The 24,792-nt window shown below is 38.6% G+C and overlaps 1 protein-coding gene across 9 annotated transcripts in view; it reads left to right on the forward strand.

The window, feature by feature from the left end:
* Window positions 1–24,792, forward strand: part of Mecom (MDS1 and EVI1 complex locus) — a 560,423-nt gene that overhangs the window by 516,364 nt on the left and 19,267 nt on the right. For 2 of the 9 annotated variants that reach the window (XM_036191287.1, XM_036191292.1), the window contains 6 exons: window positions 907–1,123; window positions 6,782–6,929; window positions 8,094–8,250; window positions 13,464–14,820; window positions 16,902–16,989; window positions 21,320–21,346. In XM_036191287.1, the coding sequence (XP_036047180.1) occupies window positions 907–1,123; window positions 6,782–6,929; window positions 8,094–8,250; window positions 13,464–14,820; window positions 16,902–16,989; window positions 21,320–21,346 (1,994 nt within the window). The remainder of the gene's footprint in view (window positions 1–906; window positions 1,124–6,781; window positions 6,930–8,093; window positions 8,251–13,463; window positions 14,821–16,901; window positions 16,990–21,319; window positions 21,347–24,792) is intronic. The other 7 variants (XM_036191289.1, XM_036191293.1, XM_036191290.1 and 4 more) reach the window with 4 other exon arrangements.

A 24,792-nucleotide genomic window follows, 5' to 3' on the forward strand; every position in this document is an offset into this window, starting at 1 on the left:
AACAAAGCCATGTCAATTATCACTGGCCCCGAGTACAATAAATAAATAAATTAACCTTGGAGGGTACTAGAGACAGCCTGTGCTCCATGACAGTTTGTTGACAATCATGGGCATAATTGTGGCTCAGACAGGGCCTCTGTGTACACTGTGTCTTTCAAGCAACATGCTTTGGGAAATGTGGAAGCGAGTTCAAATTCTGACAAAGTCACTTATCTTTCAGCTCTCTAACCGACTGCTTAATTTTCCTCAAGCTTTAGTACTGTTATCTGAAAATTCAGGTAAAAACCAGACCCATCTTTCCTCATACTTAAGTTTTAATGAATATGAATAACTCCTGTACTGCCTTGAGCGACTAGAGTATGGTTAGTGTATATTAGTTATTGCTTCTATTATCCCTAGAACCTGCAAACGTGTTTAGGTGTTAAGTTTTACTTGAACAGATCACATTGTAACCACAGTAAATGCATTATTTTTCCAGATTTTTTATGGGGTTCTTTCCACATGTTATTTTTAATTTCTATATTAAGCTTGGCTTGGGAGAAATGACAGTCAAAACTTTCAGGGTTGGGAAATGGCTTAGCAGGTAAAGTGCTTGCTATCTAAGCATGAGGCCTTGAGTCTGGATCCTCAGCATGGCTGTGCACATCAGAAGTTGAGGCAGAATCAGAGTCTCCCCTCCACATGTGTGCACATGTAAGGGTGAGTCCACTTATACACAGATGGTCTTCCCCAATCTCCGTCCGTCCCTCCCTCCCTCCTTCCATCTTTCACACACACCACACACGCACCTCCCCCCAAGCAAACCATGGGAATGTTTGGTGTAACTCAGTAAGAAGGTTGGTTTATGGGGGCAGTTGATTCTGGACCCTACAGTGCTAGCTACTAACACTGGAACTGTCTCCACAGAAGATCGGCAGCACCGCTGTGAGGACTGTGACCAGCTCTTTGAATCCAAGGCTGAACTAGCAGACCACCAGAAGTTTCCATGCAGTACGCCTCACTCGGCATTCTCCATGGTGGAAGAGGACCTGCCACAAAACCTTGAGAGTGAGAGTGATCTCCGAGAGATCCATGGCAACCAGGACTGTAAGGAATGTGACCGAGTGTTCCCCGATCTGCAAAGGTTAGCCAAGGCCTATTGAACATGCGTGTTTGCACTGCAGCAAAATGTTATGCTGGAGTTTGGCAAGTTTGCTCTGGGGAAGATGGGAGCTTCAAACATCTGGCCAGATTTGCTCGTGGCATGTTCAGGGATCTCTGTTTCCTTTTTTTTTTTTTTTTGTCAAACAGAAAATATTCTGTCCATCCTCTTCCTCTTTTGTCTCCTCCCTTCCCCTCCTTCCTTTCTTTCTAAATTTAGGGATCCAACCAGAGCCTAGACAGTATTAGACAAGTGCTCAACCAGTGAGCTACATCTCCAGCCTGTAGATATTATATTTTAAGTTGTGTTATTGTGAACTGAAGGCTCAACTTACAGGGAGTGATGACTCCGAAGGGGAAAAAAAATACAGGGTGAGGGAAAAAATAGGTAGTGATATGCCAAGAACAGTAAAGCTACCTTTAAATCATTTAAATGACTAAAAATCTAGACCTCAGGCTCACTTTAAAAGGTTCTTTTTGATAGAGCCATGTAGCTCAAGGATTTAATTTAAATTCATCATCAAATTATACAATCTACAAAAGAACAAGCATATGCTGTGTCTTAGTGTAGGATTTTCTACTGAGAAAAATGGCAGACACTGTAGGAATCTAAATGAAGCAATGCTTGAGTATTTCTCTTTCAGATCTCAGGAGTGTATTTGCTTTGCATGGTCCTTCAAATTTGATTTAAGAATGTTTTTTTTTATTTGACTGAAGGAAACAACAGCACCAGAGCCTCCCCTTAAAAGACTATGTTGATAACTATGCTACAAAATGCAACATCATGTTTAGAGATGCAAATCCCTGTTCTTTTTGTTTATTTCTACATAATGGCTTTGCTTTTGGTTCACAAAGGGTTTTAATAATTGCATTCATTATTTTGTTTTTTCAATCTGGAAATGATCTTTGGAACACACAATTAGACTTTCAAGAGGACGCATCACGCCATGTTTCCATGGGAAAGCTGTGCATCGACTGGCCTTGTTCAAGAGTGTGAATGGCTGAGCGGGCCTCTCCACACAGCTCATGCTGCAGCTCACACTTTCTTTCCCTGTCCTTCTTTCCTGGCTGCTCTCCTTGTTTTTCTTTCCCTTCTCTTACTGCCCTGCATTCTCTTCTCCTGTTTCAGTCTGGTTAGGAAAGGATTTCATGCAGACATCGTTCAGTTGAGAATGACTAACAGACATTGAAGTATAACCACGTTTTTAACAAGACTGAGTCAAATAGAAACATCTTTAGCTTTGAAAACTCAGGTCCAGGTTAGTTTGTTACTAATGAAAAAAGAAAATGGGAAATAAGGGAGATTCCCTAGCACCCTTTACATTCACTCTCTAAATATAAATCTGCAGAGAATAAATCAGTAAGTTATCTGTATACAGTTAGCAAAATGTATATTTATAATAAAAAATCACTAAGTGTCTCTCAAATATCATCATGCCCCATATTATAAAAAAATAAAACCAGTAGGTGCCAGTAAGAAGAGAAAATATTCAGACAAAGAATATTGGTGCCAGAAATGAAGTATTTCACTTTGATTTAAAAATAAAACAAAACTATGGAGAGTATTACTGTGAAAAAAATGGAATTCTCAGTTCCTTTGGGAGGTGGATAGCAAGTGTCCTTACGAGGGACCTTCTGGATCTATTCAACCTCAGGCAAGAGCTCTAGGTAGGCCACTTCATGCTGAAGGCAACTATCAGTCAGTCTTTAGGTGGACTGCAGTACTGAACCCTCCAAACTTACTTTCTGGGAGTCCAGCCAGGTGCAAAGAACATATTTTCAAGCAGTTGGCTACCATTTCACCAAGTGTGGGTGGCCATGGATTATATGCTATAGCTCTGCACCAAACTTGCTTTTCTGGATAGTTCCCTCTTCATTGAAAGCTGCCATTATTGCTAATCTTGTCAACAGACGAGATTGCCTTCTTTAATGTAACACATTCTTCTTTCTGCATCTCCCATCTAAAATATTTAAAATTCTTTGTTGAATTTATTTGTGTGTGTGTGTGTGTGTGTGTGTGTGTGTGTGTTTGTGTGTATGTATGTGTGTGCATGTGTGTGTATGTGTGTGTATATGTGTGTGTGTGTGTGTGTGTGTGTGTGTGTGTGTGTGTGTGTGTGTGTTTGTGTGTGTGTGTAGATACAACTTGCTGGACTTGCAGGAGTTAGTTCTCTCTTTCTTCCATGTAGAATCCTAGGATAGGATTTAGGTGGTTAGCCCTAGCACCTTTACAGACTGAGCCATCTTTTTGACCCTAAAATCTTTAAAATGATCCAGAGGTGGGCGGGGTGGGGGTGAGAACATGGGATGCTGACTAAAGCTCCACAAACTATTATCAAACTGCAGGAAAAGTAGAGAAGTCTGATGACTGGCTGGAGTGCTTCTGTTTGTGGAAGCAATGCACTTTTGCTTTTGGATAACTTATTTCCCTTCCTCCTTATGGGTGTGCATGTGAGGGCTAAGAGGGTGTGTGTGTATGTGTGGAGTCTGTGCATGCATGTGCACATGTATTTGTAGCTATATGAACACATATATGCACATGCATGAGGAGGACAGAGGATAACCTTGGCTTTCATTCTCTGGAGGCTGTTCATGTTTCTTCTCCGTTTTATTCTGAGACAAGATTTCTCTTTGGCCTGAAGTTTACTGACTAGGCTAGGCCAGCTGGTGCCAGTGAGCCCACCCCAGGGTTCTTTTTCTCTCTGCCTTCTCTGCTTGGATTTCAAATGTGTGCTATCATGTCAGCCTTTTTATGTGGGTGCTAGGAACTGAACTTTGTTCCCCATGTTTCCATATTACTGACTATCTACATGGTCCTTTTTATCAGAGTAGTTGATAGTGATAACACCGTCATCTCATGCTACCCAAGAGAAGGAAAGAAAGAAATGTTGCCTTGCTTTGTCATCCCCTGCTGAGTGCTATGTGCTCACAACATTTTCTTGGAACTAGATCACATCCTTGTAGTTAGGAGAAAGAATGAGTCTCAGAACACATGGTAATCTTCTGCCATTGGGATGCAGGGCTTTGGATCCACATACACATACTGGAATATGTTTCCAAAATGGCTTACCATCCCTGGCTACTGAAGATAGTGAAAGCTCAGTCACTGCAGTGGTTTTCAAAGAAGCTTCTGACCCAGCTTATGTTCATCACAGTTACTGAGATCTGCCCTACCTCATTCATTGGCTTTTCGACTTAAACAAACAGAGGACTGCATGTGCAGATAAAGATAGGGTCTTCCAGCTCCACGTCCCTTTTCCAGCCAGGTTCTTTGATTTTAGTGCCTGTGGTCAGACAGCAGCATTCTCAACAGGACTGACTCATAGGGCCTCAAATGAGTTCATATGTCAATATGAATAGAAAGGAAACTATAGAGGAAAATAAATGCGGGAAAGGTATTTTTAGTTTATGAAGATATGAGAGTGAGTGCTTTATTCAGTTACCAATCCCACTCATAACTGCTGAGGAATACATTCTTAATACATGTCTTAATTGATGTTCAAATACAGGATATTCATCTCTCAGAAAAGTGAGACAGAAAATGAAACACTCATTCTTGCCAGTTTTAATAGATTTTTATTGTGGAATGCTTCAAATAGGCACACATCAGAGAGGATGGTGAATTAAAAACACCATTGTACTCAGTGTCAACAACTGTCACAAAGGCCAGTTTTGTCTTACTTCTCTACCTAGTTTAGAGTATTTGAAACAAATTTTGGATATTATATTTTTCTTTATATGTATTCTCATTGTGTATATATTTAACACACACACACATACACACACACACACACACAAACACACACACACATATATATATATATGAGGATGTGTCTGTAGAAACTTAAGACTTTGAAACATTGTTTGGTAGTGTACTTTAAAAATAATAAGTTTGGCATCATTCTGATAGTTAGGACTTTTAGGATTATTATGAACAGAAGGTCCATGTATTACAGTTGATTGACAGAATAATGTCTACTTGAATCTAGTAAATGTTCCTCTTCTCAGATTCTCCCTCTCAGGATGTCTCTCTCCAGCTGCTTTTCTCAGTACACCTTTTTCCTTGCAAATTCTGCTGTGTATATGTCCTTGGTGGTGTCCAACGTCTTTCCTGCTGTTACCCACAAAGATATCATTGCATCTTCAACCTTGGCTGGGCTTTAGATGCAGTGGTTTAACAGCATGCATTGTTGATATTATCACTTATTTATATCAGGTAATTAATTAGTGACAAATGAAGAATTCCAGTTTCATCATCCTTTCATCATTAATTATAAGGATTAATTAACTCTGTGTAGAAAAACTACCCTCATTGTCTATTTTGCCACCCTAAAGTAGAGTTTCCATCGTAGGGAAAGCGTGAAATGTATTTGTACTTTACCCTTTATCATCTGGTTTTCACAATGATCACCCCGTTAGCGTGACTGGCAAAGGTTTGTTTTGTTTTTGTTTTTTTGTTTTTTGTTTAAAGACTCACAGTTATTGGTGCTTAACTTGGACTACCTTTGGACAACAAGCATATTTTCAAATTGGCATCCTGATTTCTTTTGAAATCATCTACCACTTTCTTGCTCTTTGTAATAACAACATGTTCAGAACCTAGCTTGTATGCGTTGTCCGAATGGAAGTGGGCTAAGACTCTCAGGAGCTCCTGGAACTGTACATGAGTGTAGTATGCTAGTGTTCCATGGGTGGTGTGGTCAATGAGCAAATATGTTGTAGGTGCCTGCTGATTACAGACATTATCTATACTTGCTTCTCATTGTATTTGTGCAGGGTCACGTACCAAATTAGGAAAGGAAGCCAAAATCTCAAGAAATCAAACATTCTAAACTTTAAAATGTAGATAGACTGTCTTGTGAGAAACTTCTAATCATGTTTTCCTCAATACTGTATTTACTTAAATTCTATATGCTTTCCCTTATAGTTCATGTTATCTATCTATTCTTCATCTGTCTATCTATCTATCTATCTATCTATCTATCTATCTATCTATAATCTATCTACCTGTCATCTATTATATTTATCCATCATTCATCTATTATCTATCTATCTATCTTTCACCTATCTTCTTTTTCATCCTCATTATTGCAGTCACCAGTGTTATCATCATCACCATCTATTAAATATCCCCATGTATCTATCTGCACACCCACACACCTATATCAGGGCCATAATCAAAAGTTAACTTTCAGTTTTCTTTTCTATATGACTAGAAATATAAATACTTTCATATCTAGAGGTTACATATATTAGAGAAAATACTTACCTCATATCCTTAAGCATTTTATTAATATGTTTTATATTGGAATGAATTAGATAGCAGCAATCAATGTTGCTATTAAGATTATGTCACAAATCTATAATAGATGCATAACTGTTTATCATGGTCCTAAATCAACAGATAGTTCTTGATAGCTGTGTCAGATTTATTCCTAACAGGGCTAGAGCTGATGGGAAATGTAGTCTAGGAGACATAACAGGAACTGTTGTCCATCAAAAACCCATTTCTTCCCTTTTCTTCCTCTCACTCCAGCTTCTTTCCTTCTCGGTTCTTTCCTTGCCAGATGGATGAGTAATGAAGTAGAACTCTGTTTTTGAATGTTTTCCTTGTCACCACATCTTATTGTTCTCTTAACAGCTTGGAGAAGCACATGTTGTCACATACCGAGGAGAGAGAGTACAAGTGTGATCAGTGTCCCAAGGCTTTTAACTGGAAATCCAATTTAATTCGCCACCAGATGTCACATGACAGTGGAAAGCACTATGAATGTGAAAACTGTGCCAAGGTACAGTGAATTTGGGGGCTACTCACCCCTCTCTCTCCTCCTCTCTTCATCTATCACCTGTTATGCTATATAAAAACAGGCCTTGAGATGGGGAGCTATAAATACCTTCAGAAAAGTAGACTGAGTGTTGTGTGCTGAAAAGCATTAGTAGAACACATAGAGACGCTTAGTGGGTATCCTTTTATTTCTGTCAGGGAGGATGTGAGGCTTAATGGTGAATTTCAGAACTAGGTGTGAGATATCCCTGGTTCCGCCACTGACTTGCCAGTGTGGGGTTGTTTCATTCTTCATGGGGAGTGAAAATTGTACCCCATGTTCATTACTTACTTCTTTTAATAGCTTTTTGTGAGAAAAATCATAAACACTCAGAATGCTCATTCAGAAAGAGTGGGTAACTCCAACTTTTTCCATGTTTTCCATCTAATACCTCTTATAAATCATAACGTGGCTCTCATCAGACAGTGAGGCTCTGTCTCAGTGGTCAGTGCTACACAACATTCGGGTGAAGTGATGGCACTCCATTTGGCCTGAGAGTGAGCTCCAGCAATGGTTGTTCACAGTGAACACGGAGATGTCCTGAAAGGTTGCTTTCTATTTCTATAGCATTAATGGCAGTGGAGAATGGGACATTTGAAAGAATTCAAGGATATTTTATTCCTGAATGTGTTACTGGGTTTTTCATTTTTTATTTAGTTAAATCTCCAAAGGAAAAGCTCCAGATTGCTGGAGACATGCAGGAGAAACACTGTGTTTGAGTTTAACTTCTTAGGGACATCATTTAAATTGATTTGGGGTACTTTCATCAAAATCTTCCAAATTGTTTGGGTAATGTGTCTTTATTTAAAGTGTAGTTTTAATGATGACCTGGATAGAATTAATCTTTACCCACAGTTACTAAAAGGGCCTTGACTGTGTCCTGATAGTCCATTCATTATGTGGTCCAATAACTGATACTAATAGATATCCTACTATAAATGCAGAAGATGAAATAATTTCTGGGTTCTCCCTTAAAGGAGTTTCTTGCACTGTGGAAATACAGCTTTCTTTTGGTCTTTGGTGAAAACAAATAAAAACAAGACAAAGAAAATTTCTCCTTGTGCTGTTGCTGGTCTTCTTTCTTATGCCTGAGTGAAGTTTCTGGATTAATCAGTACTCATTTCCTAGCAGGTTTTCACGGACCCTAGCAACCTTCAGCGACATATTCGGTCTCAACATGTCGGTGCCCGGGCACATGCTTGCCCGGAGTGTGGTAAAACATTTGCCACTTCATCAGGCCTCAAACAACACAAGCACATCCACAGCAGTGTGAAGCCCTTCATCTGTAAGTGTAAACACGCCAGCCTCCTCTGAATCTCTCTCTCCCTCAAAAGGCTCTGTGCTCAGGAACATGGCCGCCCATGGCCCTTGTGGGTGGGAGGAGGTTGCCTTCTTAGCTTTTTTGGGTCCAATGTAGAAAGGTTATTTTATATTATAAGAAATTATTTTATAACCATGGCATTTCGTCTATAGTCCCTGGGGTGTTTTCTTTTAGATGGAATTAGTATCAAGTAAAGAAAAGAGAAGTCATTAAATAATGAATGTCGAGAGCCTCCCTAGCCTGGAGGACTTAGTCAAGACAATCAGGTTTATCTCACATTGTAAATGTTCCTGGCTTTGTAAAGCAGCCAATAGCAGATATCACTAAGTGATTAAATCCTGTTCTGGATCTCAAGGAGCTGGAAGAATCCCCTCTGACAAGAAAGCTGCTATTGTGTGTGTACTGAAGTGTATTGTGGAGGTGGTAAATGCTGGAGAGTATGTGTGCAGGGGTGAATGCTGGAGTGTGTGTGTGGAGGGGTAAATGCTGGAGTGTATGTGTGGAGGGGTGAATGCTGGAGTGTATGTGTGGAGGTGGTAAATGCTGGAGAGTATGTGTGCAGGAGTGAATACTGGAGTGTGTGTGTGGAGGGGTAAATGCTGGAGTGTATGTGTGGAGGGGTGAATGCTGGAGTGTGTGTGGAAGGGGTAAATGCTGGAGAGTATGTGTGGAGGGGTAAATGCTGGAATGTGTGTGGAGGGGTAAATGCTGGAGTGTATGTGTGGAGGGGTGAATGCTGGAGTGTGTGTGGAAGGGGTAAATGCTGGAGAGTATGTGTGGAGGGGTAAATGCTGGAGTGTGTGTGTGGAGGGGTAAATGCTGGAGTGTATGTGTGGAGGGGTGAATGCTGGAGTGTGTGTGGAAGGGGTAAATGCTGGAGAGTATGTGTGGAGGGGTAAATGCTGGAATGTGTGTGGAGGGGTAAATGCTGGAGTGTATGTGTGGAGGGGTGAATGCTGGAGTGTGTGTGGAAGGGGTAAATGCTGGAGAGTATGTGTGGAGGGGTAAATGCTGGAGTGTGTGTGTGGAGGGGTAAATGCTGGAGTGTGTGTGTGGAGGGGTAAATGCTGGAGTGTGTGTGTGGAGGGGTAAATGCTGGAGTGTGTGTGTGGAGGGGTGAATGCTGGAGTGTATGTGTGGAAGGGGTAAATGCTGGAGAGTATGTGTGGAGGGGTAAATGCTGGAGTGTATGTGTGGAGGGGTGAATGCTGGAGAGTATGTGTGGAGGGGTGAATGCTGGAGTGTATGTGTGGAGGGGTGAATGCTGGAGTGTGTGTGGAGGGGTGAATGCTGGAGAGTATGTGTGGAGGAATAAATTCTGGTATGTATGTGTGGAGGAGTAAATGCTAGAATGTATGTGTGGAAGGGTAAATGCTGGAGAGTATATGTATGTGTGGGGTAAAATGCTCTTACTCCTCCTCTGCCTGCTGATTCCATTGCAGATTGGTAGTTCTGGGAAGTTGAAAAAGCAGAATATTTTCTCTTTGATGCTGCACAGGCTCTTTTTTTCTTCCAACCACTGCACTCAAACAGATTTACAAGCTGCATGCTTTCAGGGGATATCCCTCCTGCCCACCTACATGACACACCCCTGGACTGAGCACTTTAGTAACACACTTCAAGAAAAGAAAAACTCAGCTCTTTTTTTTTTTTTTTTTTTTTTTGTTCATCCTTGTGGGTCTGTTTCTGGGTTGTGCTGCAATAATTCAGAAGGTAAACTATTTGTTTCCAGTTCATCCAGGCAACAGCTCTGGGGCTCTTTGCTCCCTTGCTCTGTTGGGTATGTAAATACAGGGAAGAAGTGAGCTGCCCTACCAACTTCTAAACTGATTTTGGATCCAGATCTGGGTGGGATTATTTGAATCATTACCGGCATCTGGCAGCATCCCTGAGTTTCTGCTTTGGGAACTCCATGAAAACAAGTTCGATCTCCTTCTGGTTTGTTTGTTTGTTTATTTATTTTGACAAGCACTGATGGTTTGCAGTAGGTATCCAAGGCACCACTATAGAACCTGCTGGCAAAACACCTAATTTTCAGTGCCAATGTGCACTTGCCAGAGACTAACTGTCCTGTTCTTTGCCTTGACACAGCCTTCTTTTGTGCTTCCAAGTGCCAAAAAAGTTCTTGCCTTTCCTTTTCCAGTGTACAAGAGAGTCCTGTTTTGCTTAGATGTTCTGTTCCCTGGGCGAAGGGAAGACAACCAGCAGATAAACAAAGGGTGCCCTGAGCTCCCTGGGGAAGCTCTGTCGGAACCATGGGAAATTACATGTACAGTAGGAGTTTGAGATTTCTTGTCTTAAAAAAGAAAAAAAAAATAAAGGAAGAAAGAAAGAAAACGTTCATAACTCTAGCCCACAATTCCTGGCAGCCTGCTTGGAAGTGCTATAGGCATGCTATATTCGTTAATTTATTTCAGACTCATCAGAAATAAATGTTGGTAAGTTTTATGTTTTTGTGAGAAGAGCAGAATAAATCACAAGGAACTCTGATCACCTCTTGCATGCTTTATCTATTTTTATAAACAAAAGTCAGGAAGCATAGACTCCATTGTTCAACACTCTTGTCTGTGCTATGAACCGTGTTAAAGTCAATCTTTCCACTTTCAAGTATCACAGAGTGTCCTTTATTATTCAGGCTGCATCCAATATTTCCCTTGAATGCATTCTCGACAATTATTGGTAAATTTAAATAACAGATGACTTTCTTCAAATATCAAATCTGACAGTGAACCGTGGAGTAATTACAAATAATAGCCATGTAATTTCAGAACAAAGGGGTTTAAACGTAGGAGTTGCTGTGAGACTGAAATGGTGGAGGGTCACCTGTGGCTGCTATCTGTTTCCTCCTCAAAGGCCACACACCATGATTTGCCCCCAGTAGTGTGTTTATGACAACTGTCTCTTATTACAGTGGGCACAGGGTCCCTAGTTCTTGGTAATTACTCATCGCCTTTACAGCAATCCCCAGCCTTCCCAAATAGAAACCACATGCTCTAATAGACAGAATATATTTAAAAATACCTCTTAATTTGTTTAAGAAGGAGAAAGATGCAATGTTAACTTCAGGCTAATTCCTTGTTCCTGAGAAAATTACAGTTTCGTGTAGACTTCAACATCAGTTGAACCATTGACCTGGTTATTGATGTCTTAGTCCAAACCTTCAAGGGTGGTAAACAAACTCCAGACTAAGGAAACAACCCAGATTCTATGTTTTGAGACCAGACACAGATTCTACTCATCCTGTAACAAAAGCTCCAGACAGACAAGTCAAGTAAATCTTCTGTTACTTCCAGCACAGACACTGTAGATTTCTTAAAGCCATCCTGCTGTAGGAAAGAAAATGAGAGAGCAGCATTTTTTTTATAAAACATTGTAACTTCTGCCTTTAAGATTGGTTGACTACCCATTAAGACATTTTTTCAGAGTACTTTAATGCCCAAAGGATAGATTTTTTTAAAGTGTTTTTTCATATATATATATATTTATTTATGTGGAAGTCTTACCCCCTAGGTGATTTTATTTAGTGTATCAAGTAGTGTAAATAGTATATGTGTTGACTGAGCCTGTTTAAATGCTGTTGTAGCAGACTGGGGAATATATTCTGGTAGAAATTTAAAAGAAAATGCCTCCATCTTCTTTTAATACTTACATCCCTGTGACAATCTCTGCAGTGTGGCAAAGGCTCTGTTCATATTAAGGAGCACGCTGATGTGCAGCAGTACTGTTTAGCCTCTATCAGCAAAAAACCAGAAATGCAATCGCTTAGCACTTCCTGTTTGTGCAGCGGGGAGGACAGAGCTCCAGTGAGTTTTGCTTCACTGTGTTCTATAAAACCTTATTTGCATGAAGTGTTTAAAAAATTGTCATTGCTTTGGCTCAAGTGTTGGACTCCACCATTCTGCACCCAGAGTCAGCCATCACTTGAAAGCAGTAACTGGCGAATTTGGTGTTTATTTTCCTGAAATCAATTTGTTTCAACAATTACCAGTAAAGTATATCATATTTCCACATGTATAAAACATGCACAGAGGCATTAAATTAAGCTCACACATAAAGTAACTCATCAACAGCAAAGTTAAAAAACAAAAGTATGATGCTTAGCAATTTGATATTATAATCCTGCAAGACTCAAACTCAGTAAAGTCTTACTTAAAAGGCTGAAAGGTCATGAAGTTTGGCCTTAAAATATACTTAGAAATATTGGCACATCTGTGAGAAGGGACATGCTGCTTTATTGACAAATTCTTGCTTAAGGAGGATAGTATAGGACCACACCAGCTGTGGGGTACTTTCAGAATCAGAATTTTCACAGCCTCTCCTCTGCTTCCCATACTTGGCCATGACACGCAGAAGTCAAGCCCTGAGATAACTGAGGAAGATACAACAACAAGTGAGCATGTTTCCCAAGGATGGGGGTTTCATATGCAGGAAGGCTAGCACAGCCACTGGTGTGAGGGGAAGTCAGAGGACGTGCTCATGGTTCATGGGAACCAGCAATGCAGGATGGGCTACATTCAATTGAGTTTCCTTTGCAGGCTTAAAATAGAGCCATTGTAAATTATGTCAGTCTTTCTCAAATCATGAAAATGATTGTTAAAAAGGTCTCCCAATACACAATGTGCATTGTTGTGTGGCTTTGATGTGTGAATGATGAGAGTGCATGATATAATACTAATGAAATAGTGGGAGAGCAGCCACAGCCTTTCCCCACAAGGAGAGTTGATAAAGGTGAAGTCTGTGGATGAGGGAAGGCTGTTTACTCTGTCTTCATGCCTCGATCTAGGATGTTTTAAGTGCTCTGAAGTTTTCCTGTTTAATATATCTTTAATTTTCCAGATCCTACTAGTGTTAGTAATCAGGTGGAGGATGTAATGTATTTTGGACCGTGACTTCTCCATAAATATTTAAACACACCTATATTATGCAAGGGGGGATGGAAAACATTTACGTTCTCTGTGTGAAGTGTTTGTGCTGCCTTGTAGACATTTGTCAGTTGGATGCCTTGCTTTGGAATCTAGTAAAATGGAAATTTGTATGTTCAGAGCATCCAGACTGGTGACTCCCACTATTCCCGGCTTCCCAATTGAAACTCCTCTGGGTAAACCACTTGTGATACTTGCTGAATTCAGAAGCAATTGCCATAAAGCCTGAGACTCTTTTTTGTTGTTTGCACACAGGTGAGGTCTGCCATAAATCCTATACTCAGTTTTCAAACCTTTGTCGTCATAAGCGCATGCATGCTGATTGCAGAACCCAAATCAAGTGCAAAGACTGTGGACAAATGTTCAGCACTACGTCTTCCTTAAATAAACACAGGAGGTTTTGTGAGGGCAAGAACCATTTTGCGGCAGGTGGATTTTTTGGCCAAGGCATTTCACTTCCTGGAACCCCAGCTATGGATAAAACGTCCATGGTTAATATGAGTCATGCCAACCCGGGCCTGGCTGACTATTTTGGCACCAATAGGCATCCTGCTGGTCTTACCTTTCCAACAGCTCCTGGATTTTCCTTTAGCTTTCCTGGTCTGTTTCCTTCAGGCTTGTACCACAGGCCTCCTCTGATACCTGCTAGTCCTCCTGTTAAAGGACTATCAAGTACTGAACAGTCAAACAAATGTCAAAGTCCCCTCTTGACACATCCTCAGATACTGCCAGCCACACAGGATATTTTGAAGGCACTATCTAAACACCCACCTGTAGGGGACAATAAGCCAGTGGAACTGCTACCCGAGAGGTCCTCTGAAGAGAGGCCCCTTGAGAAAATCAGTGACCAGTCAGAGAGTAGTGACCTTGATGATGTCAGTACACCAAGTGGCAGTGACCTGGAAACAACCTCGGGCTCTGATCTGGAAAGTGACCTTGAAAGTGATAAAGAGAAATGTAAAGAAAATGGTAAAATGTTCAAAGACAAAGTAAGCCCTCTGCAGAATCTGGCTTCAATAAATAATAAGAAAGAATACAGCAATCATTCCGTTTTCTCAGCATCTGTAGAGGAGCAAACCGCGGTGTCAGGAGCTGTGAATGATTCTATAAAGGCTATTGCGTCTATTGCTGAAAAATACTTTGGTTCCACAGGACTGGTGGGGCTGCAAGACAAAAAAGTCGGAGCGTTACCTTACCCTTCCATGTTTCCCCTCCCGTTTTTTCCAGCATTCTCTCAATCAATGTACCCATTTCCTGATAGAGACTTGAGGTCGTTACCTTTGAAAATGGAACCCCAATCACCAAGTGAAGTAAAGAAACTGCAGAAGGGAAGCTCTGAGTCCCCTTTTGACCTCACCACTAAGCGAAAGGATGAGAAACCCTTGACTTCAGTCCCTTCGAAGGCTCCAGCAACACCCGCCACTAGCCAAGACCAGCCCCTGGATCTGAGTATGGGCAGTAGGAGTAGAGCAGGTGGGACAAAGTTGACTGAGCCTCGAAAAAACCATGTATTTGGAGAAAAGAAAGGAAGCAATATGGAAACAAGACCAAATTCAGATGGTTCCTTGCAGCATGCGAGACCCACTCCCTTCTTCATGGACCCCATTTATAGGTAAGGATGATTAGAGAGGATGGTGGATGAAACAGATGTATGAAACAGAGATTGTATACTATACCAGCATTTCTTCTTCCAGATGATTTATTGTAATTATTATCATTATCATTAACAGTAGATGAAGTTTAATCTCGAGAAATCAACTTTTATTCAGAAGTTGACAGGTTAAGTTTGGACCTATTTTTGGATGTTTCTGAAATTGAGGTTTTAGAATAGGCCCACAAAATTTTTTTTTTAATCTTGACAATAAACTTATTTTTAACATTATTTGGGGAGTGGAAAATATGAGAAAGCCATCTTTAAAGCAAGCTGTCAAGCAGCAGAAGAATGAGGCTCCCGAAGGATTAGTGCAGATAGGCATGGGCATGTAAATAGACTGCTTATTTAGAATAACACGAGACCTAGAGCAGCCAGAGTCTCCTCTTTGTTAACTCACTGACATATCTTAAGTATGTGCTGCTTGATTCTCTTTCTGAATAAATCTCTTAGAACTCTGAGGAAGTGAAATATTAATCACAAAATGGCTTTGTATATGGAATGATTAAGTTGCTTAAAATGTTTCCATTTAATCTCATTATCCAGTTTCCTTCAAAATGTGTAAGAATTCTATAGGTAAAGCATATATGTTTAATAAAATGTGTTCCAGTAGTATACTGTAACAATCACCATTAAAATAATTTGGTTTTTGAATATTAATTTTTTTAACCATTATATTTATTATACCTTTTACATATTATGAGAATTTTCAATCTACTTCCTAATTAAAAGTTGAATATTCTCAAGACTTCGTGAAACATGTGGACTTTTTATTGAACTTATTCAAGACAGGATTGTTTTCATATTGTGCCTGATGTTTCTGAATCAGGTTTAGTGTTGTTCTTTCATTTAGTAATACTAATGGATGTCCTCTGATTCAGTAAGTGCTAGAACTGAGAGTCCTCATTAGTCAGTGCCTTTGACCAATATTATCTACAAGTCGTTAGAGAGTTTGCTAGTATATGAAAGGCTATCCCCTTCTCAACAAGAGAAAGAGAAGAACACAATACAAAGGATATGTATATTCAAGAGGCTGAGGCAGGAGGATCACAGGTTTGAGGCTGGCATGAGGCTGTGTAACAAGACCATATCTGGGGAAAAAGAAGGCAGTCCACCAATTTCATGTTTCAACACTGAGAAAGTATTTATTGCATCATCGTCATTACCTGTGACCATTCTCAGCCCACCTTTGCTGTATTCAATTTCAAGACCCCAGACTTTTCATTTTATGAAAGGGAAAGTTCTTATGAAAAGCTCTGAACTTCAATTAGTGCCAGTCTGGGGTGGAGCTCAGTTTTGCAGACCCCGTTTCACTGTAAGTGGACCTCTTAATGCCTTCTTCAATAAGTAAAATAATACATGTAAAACAGTATAAATAAAGTTTTTTAAAAGATAATTGACAATAGCTGGTAAAAATTAATCCATCTTATTTCACTTCCCTATATACCTAAGTGCAAATAGGATGTGGAGCATGTTTAAGGTTTCTCCTTTTCTCCAAACCTACTTCCTACCTACCTTTGAAAGAGAGAGAGATAGAGAATATTTGTATATTTATATACCTATCTCACATGTAAATGTATATAACCAAGCATATCTTAAATATCTGCTACAGTGGCTAGCTAACTTAGAAGAAGTCCCCTTATTTCCAACAGGCAGTTTCAGGAAAACTAGAGTGGATATTTGGGGATGTAATTTTTGATAGAAAATCCTTTAAATTAAGTTTGCTTACTTCTTCCCAACCATTTCAAATTCTTCAAACACTCTTCCCCCTTCGGAAACAGAAGAATCCTAAAGTTGTATAGATGCCTGTAACTCAGCAACTTTGCAGGTTTCAAACTCCTTTACCACCTGAGTCATTGAGTAGGGCTTTCCTTTGTAAAGGGGACTTCTCCCGCTGAGCATCTAGAAGCGGCTGGTGTGCCCTTCCCCAGCAGAGACCTTCCTGTGTGTCCCGAAGAAAACTTCCACTGGCTTTGCTGTGTTGAAAGACTGTGGCTGTGCTCTGACTGACTCACCTCCCAAATCTAATTTTAACCTTTCAGAGTAGAGAAAAGAAAGCTCACCGACCCACTTGAAGCTTTGAAAGAAAAATACTTGAGACCTTCTCCAGGGTTCTTATTTCATCCACAAGTAAGTATTTTGGATTTGAGATTTCAAGCTTGTAAACTAACTTGTTGATCCCGAAAAGCAGGTGCAATGGAATGAAAGAAACTTTAAGAACACTAGGATTTCCTATGACGCTACTGTGGAAGAACAGGAAATTCTAGCAGGGCTAAAACCTAAGCTTTTACAAGAAAAAGGCATCAGTATATGTGTAAAAATAACATAGTTTGGGTGTTAAATTATTATGTGCCTTAACTATTTATCGAGATAAAGTGCATGTTGGAATGAGTAGAACTCAGTTAAGGAAATAAATATTGAAGTTATCTTTTGTGTTTAAAGTTTCCTGATACAAAGATATGGATCACACTGCAACTTGTCCCAGCTTCATGAAGGTCACTCTTGTCCTTTTAGTGCTTAGATAAAAACAGGAAATGAGTCTACCTGACAAGTTGTTACCATAGAGGGTGAAGGAATTTATCTAGACACCACTGGGCATTCCAGTGAAGGTCTGTAATTGCACAAGAATTCACCACAATACACAGAGCTATTTACTGAACGGAGCTAGGCCCATTTATCAAAATTCATACACTTTCTCTTTGCAAAGGGACATGCTGAACAGTTCTATCTCCCTGCTCCATCTCTGCATTGCCACCCATTTAATTATGTTTTTGAAAACTGGTTTACATATCAACGCACAGATAGAGAATTGTACTGCAGGTGCAACCATAATGTCTGGAATCTGATGTTTAACTCACATTTCATTTTGTTTTGTTTTGTGTTTAAATGATAAAAGCTCTGATCTTTAAAGATATCAAAGATTCTTATGAAAATTCCTGGCAATTTAGTATATAAATTTGTTCTACTGTAATGTGTCCAAACCATAAATAATAGTTCTGTAATTAAACTAATGAAAAGCTCTTCAATTTATATGTAAATACATGAATTTGTCTTGGGATATGAATCTTGCCTGCTGTCTTGTGTCCTTACTGTTTCAATTGTCTTCTTTAATACCCAAACAAGAGTATGACAGCAAAGAGACAAACATCTATTTTAGCTATAAAAATCTATTTTTGCTCCAAATTCTCACTCTACTTAAAACTGAAAAAATATATGTTTTGTTATCAAAAGTTTTAGAAACATTCCATCATGAATTTTTATATAGGAAGTCTAAGGACTGATACTGTTTACATAACCCCTTCATGGAAAAGACCCAAGTGATGAGGCAGTAAATGTTTATCAGTAAATATTTGATATTTATACTGACCTAAATAACACTTGCAAGGGCTCATGGGCTAATAAGCCTAAATACAATATGCCCTGTTTTTCAGGTAATGCATTAAAAGTACAACTCTCTTGATATTTTCTTTCCTAGTTATAAATAAAGCCTATATGAGTCTATATTATTATTATATACATTCAATAATAGTGACCAAATTGCTTGCATATTTTGATAATATAAAAACCCTAGTAATTAAGTACTTCAAAGCTGAGTGCTCTAGGTCATGATAGAATGAGGGAAAATGGGACTGGGGTTTAGTGTCCTTGAGCAATTTGGTCTATCTGGCTGTTAGTTTTCTTCTCTATAAAAACTCTCTGGAAGTTGATTTCAAGATACTCATGTCATCTAAAATGTATGGCTAGCCTAGGTTAATGTGTTACTTGATAAACTGGGTATGTTCATTTTCCAATAATTGCATATGTACAGGACTGTGTTATAAATATGGAATTCTCATATAATTAATAAGATAATATGAAGGAAGGAATGTGTTATATTTTAATATCCTCAAAGGTAACAAAGAATAAAACAGATAAAGGATGTGGCCGGTACTCAGAGCACAGTGATGCCCCTTTCTGCAGACTCACTCAGGCATACTTGTGGGACCAGAGAGGAAGTGTATTTGTTTCCACCTTCTGAAATAGGTTGCTGTGTGATGCAAATACTGTATATGATGGGCAGGGCTGCTACAGGGGACTTTGGAGGAGGAGAGGAGGTGGATATTCAGGGTACTTAATTCACAAGCTATTGCTAAACTATGGTGGGGATTGAACAGTTTTAGCAAGCAATACTTAGGGAAATTCCTTGGGTACATGCTAGAGGAGCTCAGCTCTGCCTCCAAGTTTATGGTCTTTGGAGAGGTCAGTTTTTATTTTTTAAAGAAAACTACTCATGTCCAGGGGTGTTTGATTTTTGTTTTGGTACTCTATCAAATTTATTCTAGCCTCAACTAATAAAAACCAAGGATTTGGGATTAGAAATAATTGGGGCACAAGGTGTTATTACTACTTATAATTAGCAAAAGTGCTTTGGTTTGAGGAAGATTGTTCACCTCTTTATGTATAATAGGAGACCCATTGACCTTACAGGGTAACTAACTGCAAGATTTGCAGAGCAGGTATACTTGACCCAGTGCATGGTCTCTGAAAGGACTGAATGGAGACCCTTATGAATGAATGCACACGGCGAGCATAAAGTCATTGTAGTAAAATACCCTCTTCTTATGCCCTGATCTTACTTTCTAAGCCATGGTTTTCTAAGCATGGCTGCCCCACGTACCTAGGGCTATTTGAAAAGATGATTATTGTGCCTTTGGCATGACATTACTGTGTAGATGTCATGAGCCAACACAAAGGACTGGCCTCTGCTCTCAGGGTTTTCCATGATTTTACAGCTAAACAAATGCTTGGTTAAGACCTTTGGTTCTTTACTTCACAGTTAAAATATTTTGAAACATGCATAGGAGTTGCTAACACCTGCTGTCTGTTTATTGAGCTATCACACACACAACAAAGAACAATTCTTAATTGCTTTAGAAAACTGTGAACACATACATATAACAAGTTTGGATAGTGACATGCCATGGAGAAGCCTAGTTTTGCGTTTTTTGAAAAACACAATCCCTCCCCGTAACTCAAACTCTTGAAAATAATAAGTGAACAAAGTAACAGATAATTATTTAATTTTACCAAAAGATTGCTAGGCTATGTTACTTCTTAGAGAATCACAATGTTTCAAATTATGTCAAAGTATTTAGAAGATATATGCTCACATATGTCCAAATTAAGAGATAAATCCTTGGAGTCTATGTCTCCTCATTCAGTGCTTGAAGAAGAAATTTGTGGGATGAGGCTATTAGAAGATTATGCAGCCTTCATTTATTTTCATCTGGTGAATAAGCCACTTGACTAATGGGAGCACTGAGCACCGTAGAAGTTACCCTGGATCAGAGTTAAAAACTATCCATGGTGCTTTAGTTTAATTATAATTTTGAAGAAGAAAGAATGACTACACAGAGACTGCATCACTGAGTGATGTCACGGACCATTCACTTCTTTGATTCCTAGTCAGGGTTTTTGTCTTCACATTACAGCACATTTGAACTAAAATAAAAATTATTTGGCAATTATACCCCTGTAAAAGTGACTATTATTCATGGCTGGATTTTCCTGAACTTTTAATATTATCCTTGGTTTTGCCACGTTTTATTTTCACAAATTTGATATTTTTAATCTATATCAAAAACCCCATTACTTAAGTTTTGTCTCTTACTCACTTACATTACATAAGTGTGATTTTACTGCATTCTGAGGAGCTGAGATTAAGTTAAACATATTCAAAGTTATTATTTACTCACTGCTGTAGAAATCCCACATGCCCTTTGCATTTGTATTCTATTTTGCTTCCAAACAAGTCTTTCCTATTGTCACATTTCTTAGTTGTCACCACACTTATGGAAACAGTAATGGATTTCCTAACTAAGTCATCTTTTCAAGGGTAAAAACTTCAGGGTCATGGAAGCGCATCTAAGGCTTTCCCCAAAGACTGTGACCATAAATGTGACAAATAACATTATTGTTTCTTTTTCCATATTTTTGTGGTCCAAGTAACAATCTGTCAAGCACAGAATTCCCAACAACATTATCTTTCGTTATGCAATTATTCCAATTTTAGTAAATAATATATTTTCTGTATTAATGACATGATAGAGACACAGTAGACTGGATTATGACAGGGAATTGCCCGATGCTTAGAAATGAAAGCAGAACTTGGAGTCATAGTCTTGCAATGAATTAGAAGAAAAGAGGAATATTCTGCCTTATTATGGATTCTGTGGCACACAGTAGGTGGCTTTCTTAGAGTGATGGTCATTTTTGTTTCTAATCAAGCTTGGTGTCTATGATTAATTCAACAGTGTTATACATAGATTTAATTTTCATTTCTAGAACTTTTACTCAGATAGAATTACGTGATAAGTAAACATTACCAGATTAGTATAAATGCTCATTTCTCAAAGGATAGATTATAGTAAAGATCCAACACAGAAGTAATTTTCTGTTTCTGTTTCAATTTTGCTACCAGTTCCCACTACCTGACCAGAGAACGTGGGTAAGTTCCTTACATTTTTGACTAAAGTAATGTAGCATTGAAAAGAAAAGAGATTTATATGAATGCTGAACAGAAAAGAATCTGGAGCTGCTGGGCGGTGGTGGCGCACACCTGTGATCCCAGCACTCGGGAGGCAGAGGCAGGTGGATCTCTATGAGTTTGAAGCCAGCCTGGTATACAGAGCTAGTCCAGGACAGGCTCCAAAGCTACAGAGAAACCCTGTCTTGAAAAACCAAAAAAAAAAAAAAGAATCTGGAGCTTTGGAGTGATAAGCCTAGAACACACAAGTTCCCTGCTCATCCAACAGCAGAATACTTTCAATATAATAGGGCATTTAATAAGCTAAAGATTACTCATGGAATGATTTTATTTGCTAAAACGCACTAACCCCACATAATTATACTTTGATAATAGTGTTCTTATGTAGACTTTATATGGGAAGCTTTTAAATGAATCATTAAGTAGAAACTATTATTTTTTGGGGACAACATATTACAGATATTTTTGATAATGCCCTATGTAAGGTAAAACTTGAACTGATATTCAGGGCTGACACTGGAATTCACATTCCTCTGTGTCAAGACAGAAATGTCCTCTGCATTTTGGAGGCAGACAGAAAGCTTTAAGCTTTTGTACCTAAGGACTGAATGGACTTACCAGAATTATGTCTCATTTCCGTAACTTTTGTTACAATGTATAAGGAAATCTAATTTTAGCTCATATTGTTAGGAATATGTTTATTTATTTTTTATACAAAAACATATACATAGAGAGAAGAATCCTCATTTTACATTATACCTCCAAATAGAACTTGATGGATAGGAGTAACATATTTTCCTTTAAGTCTTCATGTGTTTACATTACCAATCAAAGTGACCTGTTTCATAGGGATACCAACAACCTTGGGAAAGTTAAGGTGTCCTAAAGTCACACTTGTTTCCAAGTAAACTTAATTAAATAGAATATGGTAGCACTTATTTATTTTCTTTATCTGATTTTAATTATTCTTTACCAGGAGTTCCTCCATTTTCTCTGTTGTAGAATACATGATGAATTGGGAAATTTTCTCACTGTTATTGCAATTTGATAATTAAGTACATGTATTTAAAAAGCATGCAGATGTTTATTGACAGTGAGGGGAAAGTGTGATAGAAGAAAAGAAAGTCAGTGAGAGAATGTGCAAGCCACTACTCTAATTATGTTAAGTTGTACAGCCGCTGAATATTCTTAGAATACTCTGTCCTGCATTTTTAGGACTCCTACTCTGTCTTCTGCAGTAGAGGTCTGTTCTGAGCTTCATGTCTTAGTTTCCTTATCTTTCCTAAGGTACAATGTGACTTTGACATTTGCCACACTGTTAACTGCTTGAAGCTGATCATTGCACTCACTGGTAAAGCCGATTCAAAGTCCAAGCAAGGCCCCCTTTTTACCAGTGTAGTGTCTGGAAATGCTGCTTTCCATCCAGTCTGTCTTTAAGGCTGTGACTTACACTGCAGTTATAAAATAGGTACTTGAGATAGATACTGAAGACACTGGCTTATAATTCTTGATGGTAAATAAACTCAGTGATTTTGTAATCATGACTGTTGAACTTGCTCCATGAAGTGAGATAAACATAAAATATGAGTATTTACTTCTCCCTCAAATGACTATGGTTTTGAGGTTTCTCAAGATTATCAAGCGAACAAATATAGAAATCTACTGACTCCACAAACTTTCCCATCCTGTTGTTTATGAATAGTTAGTTATGTTATGATAAAATCATGTGTAATCGAATTGGAAATCATTCATCCTCATAATTTATGGTGTGCTTGGACAGACAGAGCATTTCACATAGTCAGGTTGTCACTTTAATAGTCTTGATGAAAAACTTTTTCAGGTCCTCGATGATTGTCACTCCAATAATAAACATTAAGCTAAGTGCTTAGATCCATGTTGGTGATATCTTGCCTGAAGAAATGTTTTTTTTTAAATATTAACTATTTGACTGGGGGCATAGCTACATCTTGTGGGAGGAGCTAGGGAATTGCATCTGAATGTCTACGTCAGTATAAAGTTAATAGTCTCTTGGGGACTGAAAGGGAGAGAAATAACTTCCTTTTCCAGACATCTGGCTGTAGATACTATCAACAACTATTATATATGTGCAAATAAAAAGTACTGCTCCATTGGAAAAAATCTGTCATTTGAAGATCTTAGATTAGTCTAAGATCATGTGGCATTATATTGCTAAAATATACAGTGGGTATTTTCTTTCCTGTAGTTTCCCTAAATTTTTATTTAATTGCTTTACAATTTTTATTGGATTTTTCTAATTAAATAATATAAATTATATCTAGCTATCTTCTAGTATATTAATCATATTTCTTCTCAACTTTTAAAAATACTAGTCAGTTTTTAAAATGAATATAAAAAGTTTTATCTCTATATAAGATATGTTTCTTCTGGAGGAACATCATGTAAGTCAGACCAGATAGAAGGAGAAATCTGAGACTTTGGCCCATATATTAAATAACCCAATATCAATCTAAGGTATGGGCTAGATCAGCATTGGTCACAGAATTGCTAAACTATGAACTGGATTGCTTCTGTCTGTTCAAACAGGGATCCTTAGTCATTCTAATTAAGAATGAGTGGTATAAGAGCAAATCCTAGGAAGAGGAAAGAAATGATGTAGTGAAAGCATTTATGTCTCCTCAGTGGTACTCAGCTAAGGGCAGAGAGAGAGAGAGAGAGAGAGAGAGAGAGAGAGAGAGAGAGAGAGTGAGAGAGAGAGAGAGGATATGTGTATGAATATGTGTAAGCATGTGTATGCATGTCCATACATATGTTTACATGTGTATTTAATGCTTAGCTCAACTTCCATAGACTTTCTTTCCCCTTCTCTGTCCCAATTTTATCCTCTTTTTATTTGACAGCAGAAGTCAAAGCTGTGTGTGGCTTTTAAGAGAAGCCACATGGGTATTGGCTATTCTTTTCTTACTGTTTTTGAGTATGTCGTCAGATGGCTATTGAGTCCACAGTATGGTTTCTCATTTCTTAATGCTTTTCCCACATTGAAATCATTGGAGATGAAGTAAACACAATGACCTCCTTTCAAAGGGATCTAGCTATTAGCAGCTCCTAAAGCAAGACACATTTTTCAACAGCCAATTGCTCCCAAATAACTCAAAGGACTTGTAGTTTTTGTGTGCTAGAGATGAAGACTCAGACTAATAATAGTCATGAGTAGGCTGCTTTCCATAAAAGAGGAAACATGTTTCTTCAAGATGCATTGCTGCAGGAATCAAAGTGTCAACAAGACGAACATTTAAATTATTTAAAATTACCTGATGATGAGACATTGCCCAAATATTAAATGTACATAAGTAAAATATTTATAACCACCAGCCATTCACCCATTTCTCTTCCCTCTTAATGCATGAGAACATTGTGACCCTTCCCTT

Source organism: Onychomys torridus, chromosome 6, assembly GCF_903995425.1.
Source record: "Onychomys torridus chromosome 6, mOncTor1.1, whole genome shotgun sequence".
Classification (NCBI taxonomy): domain Eukaryota; kingdom Metazoa; phylum Chordata; class Mammalia; order Rodentia; family Cricetidae; genus Onychomys; species Onychomys torridus.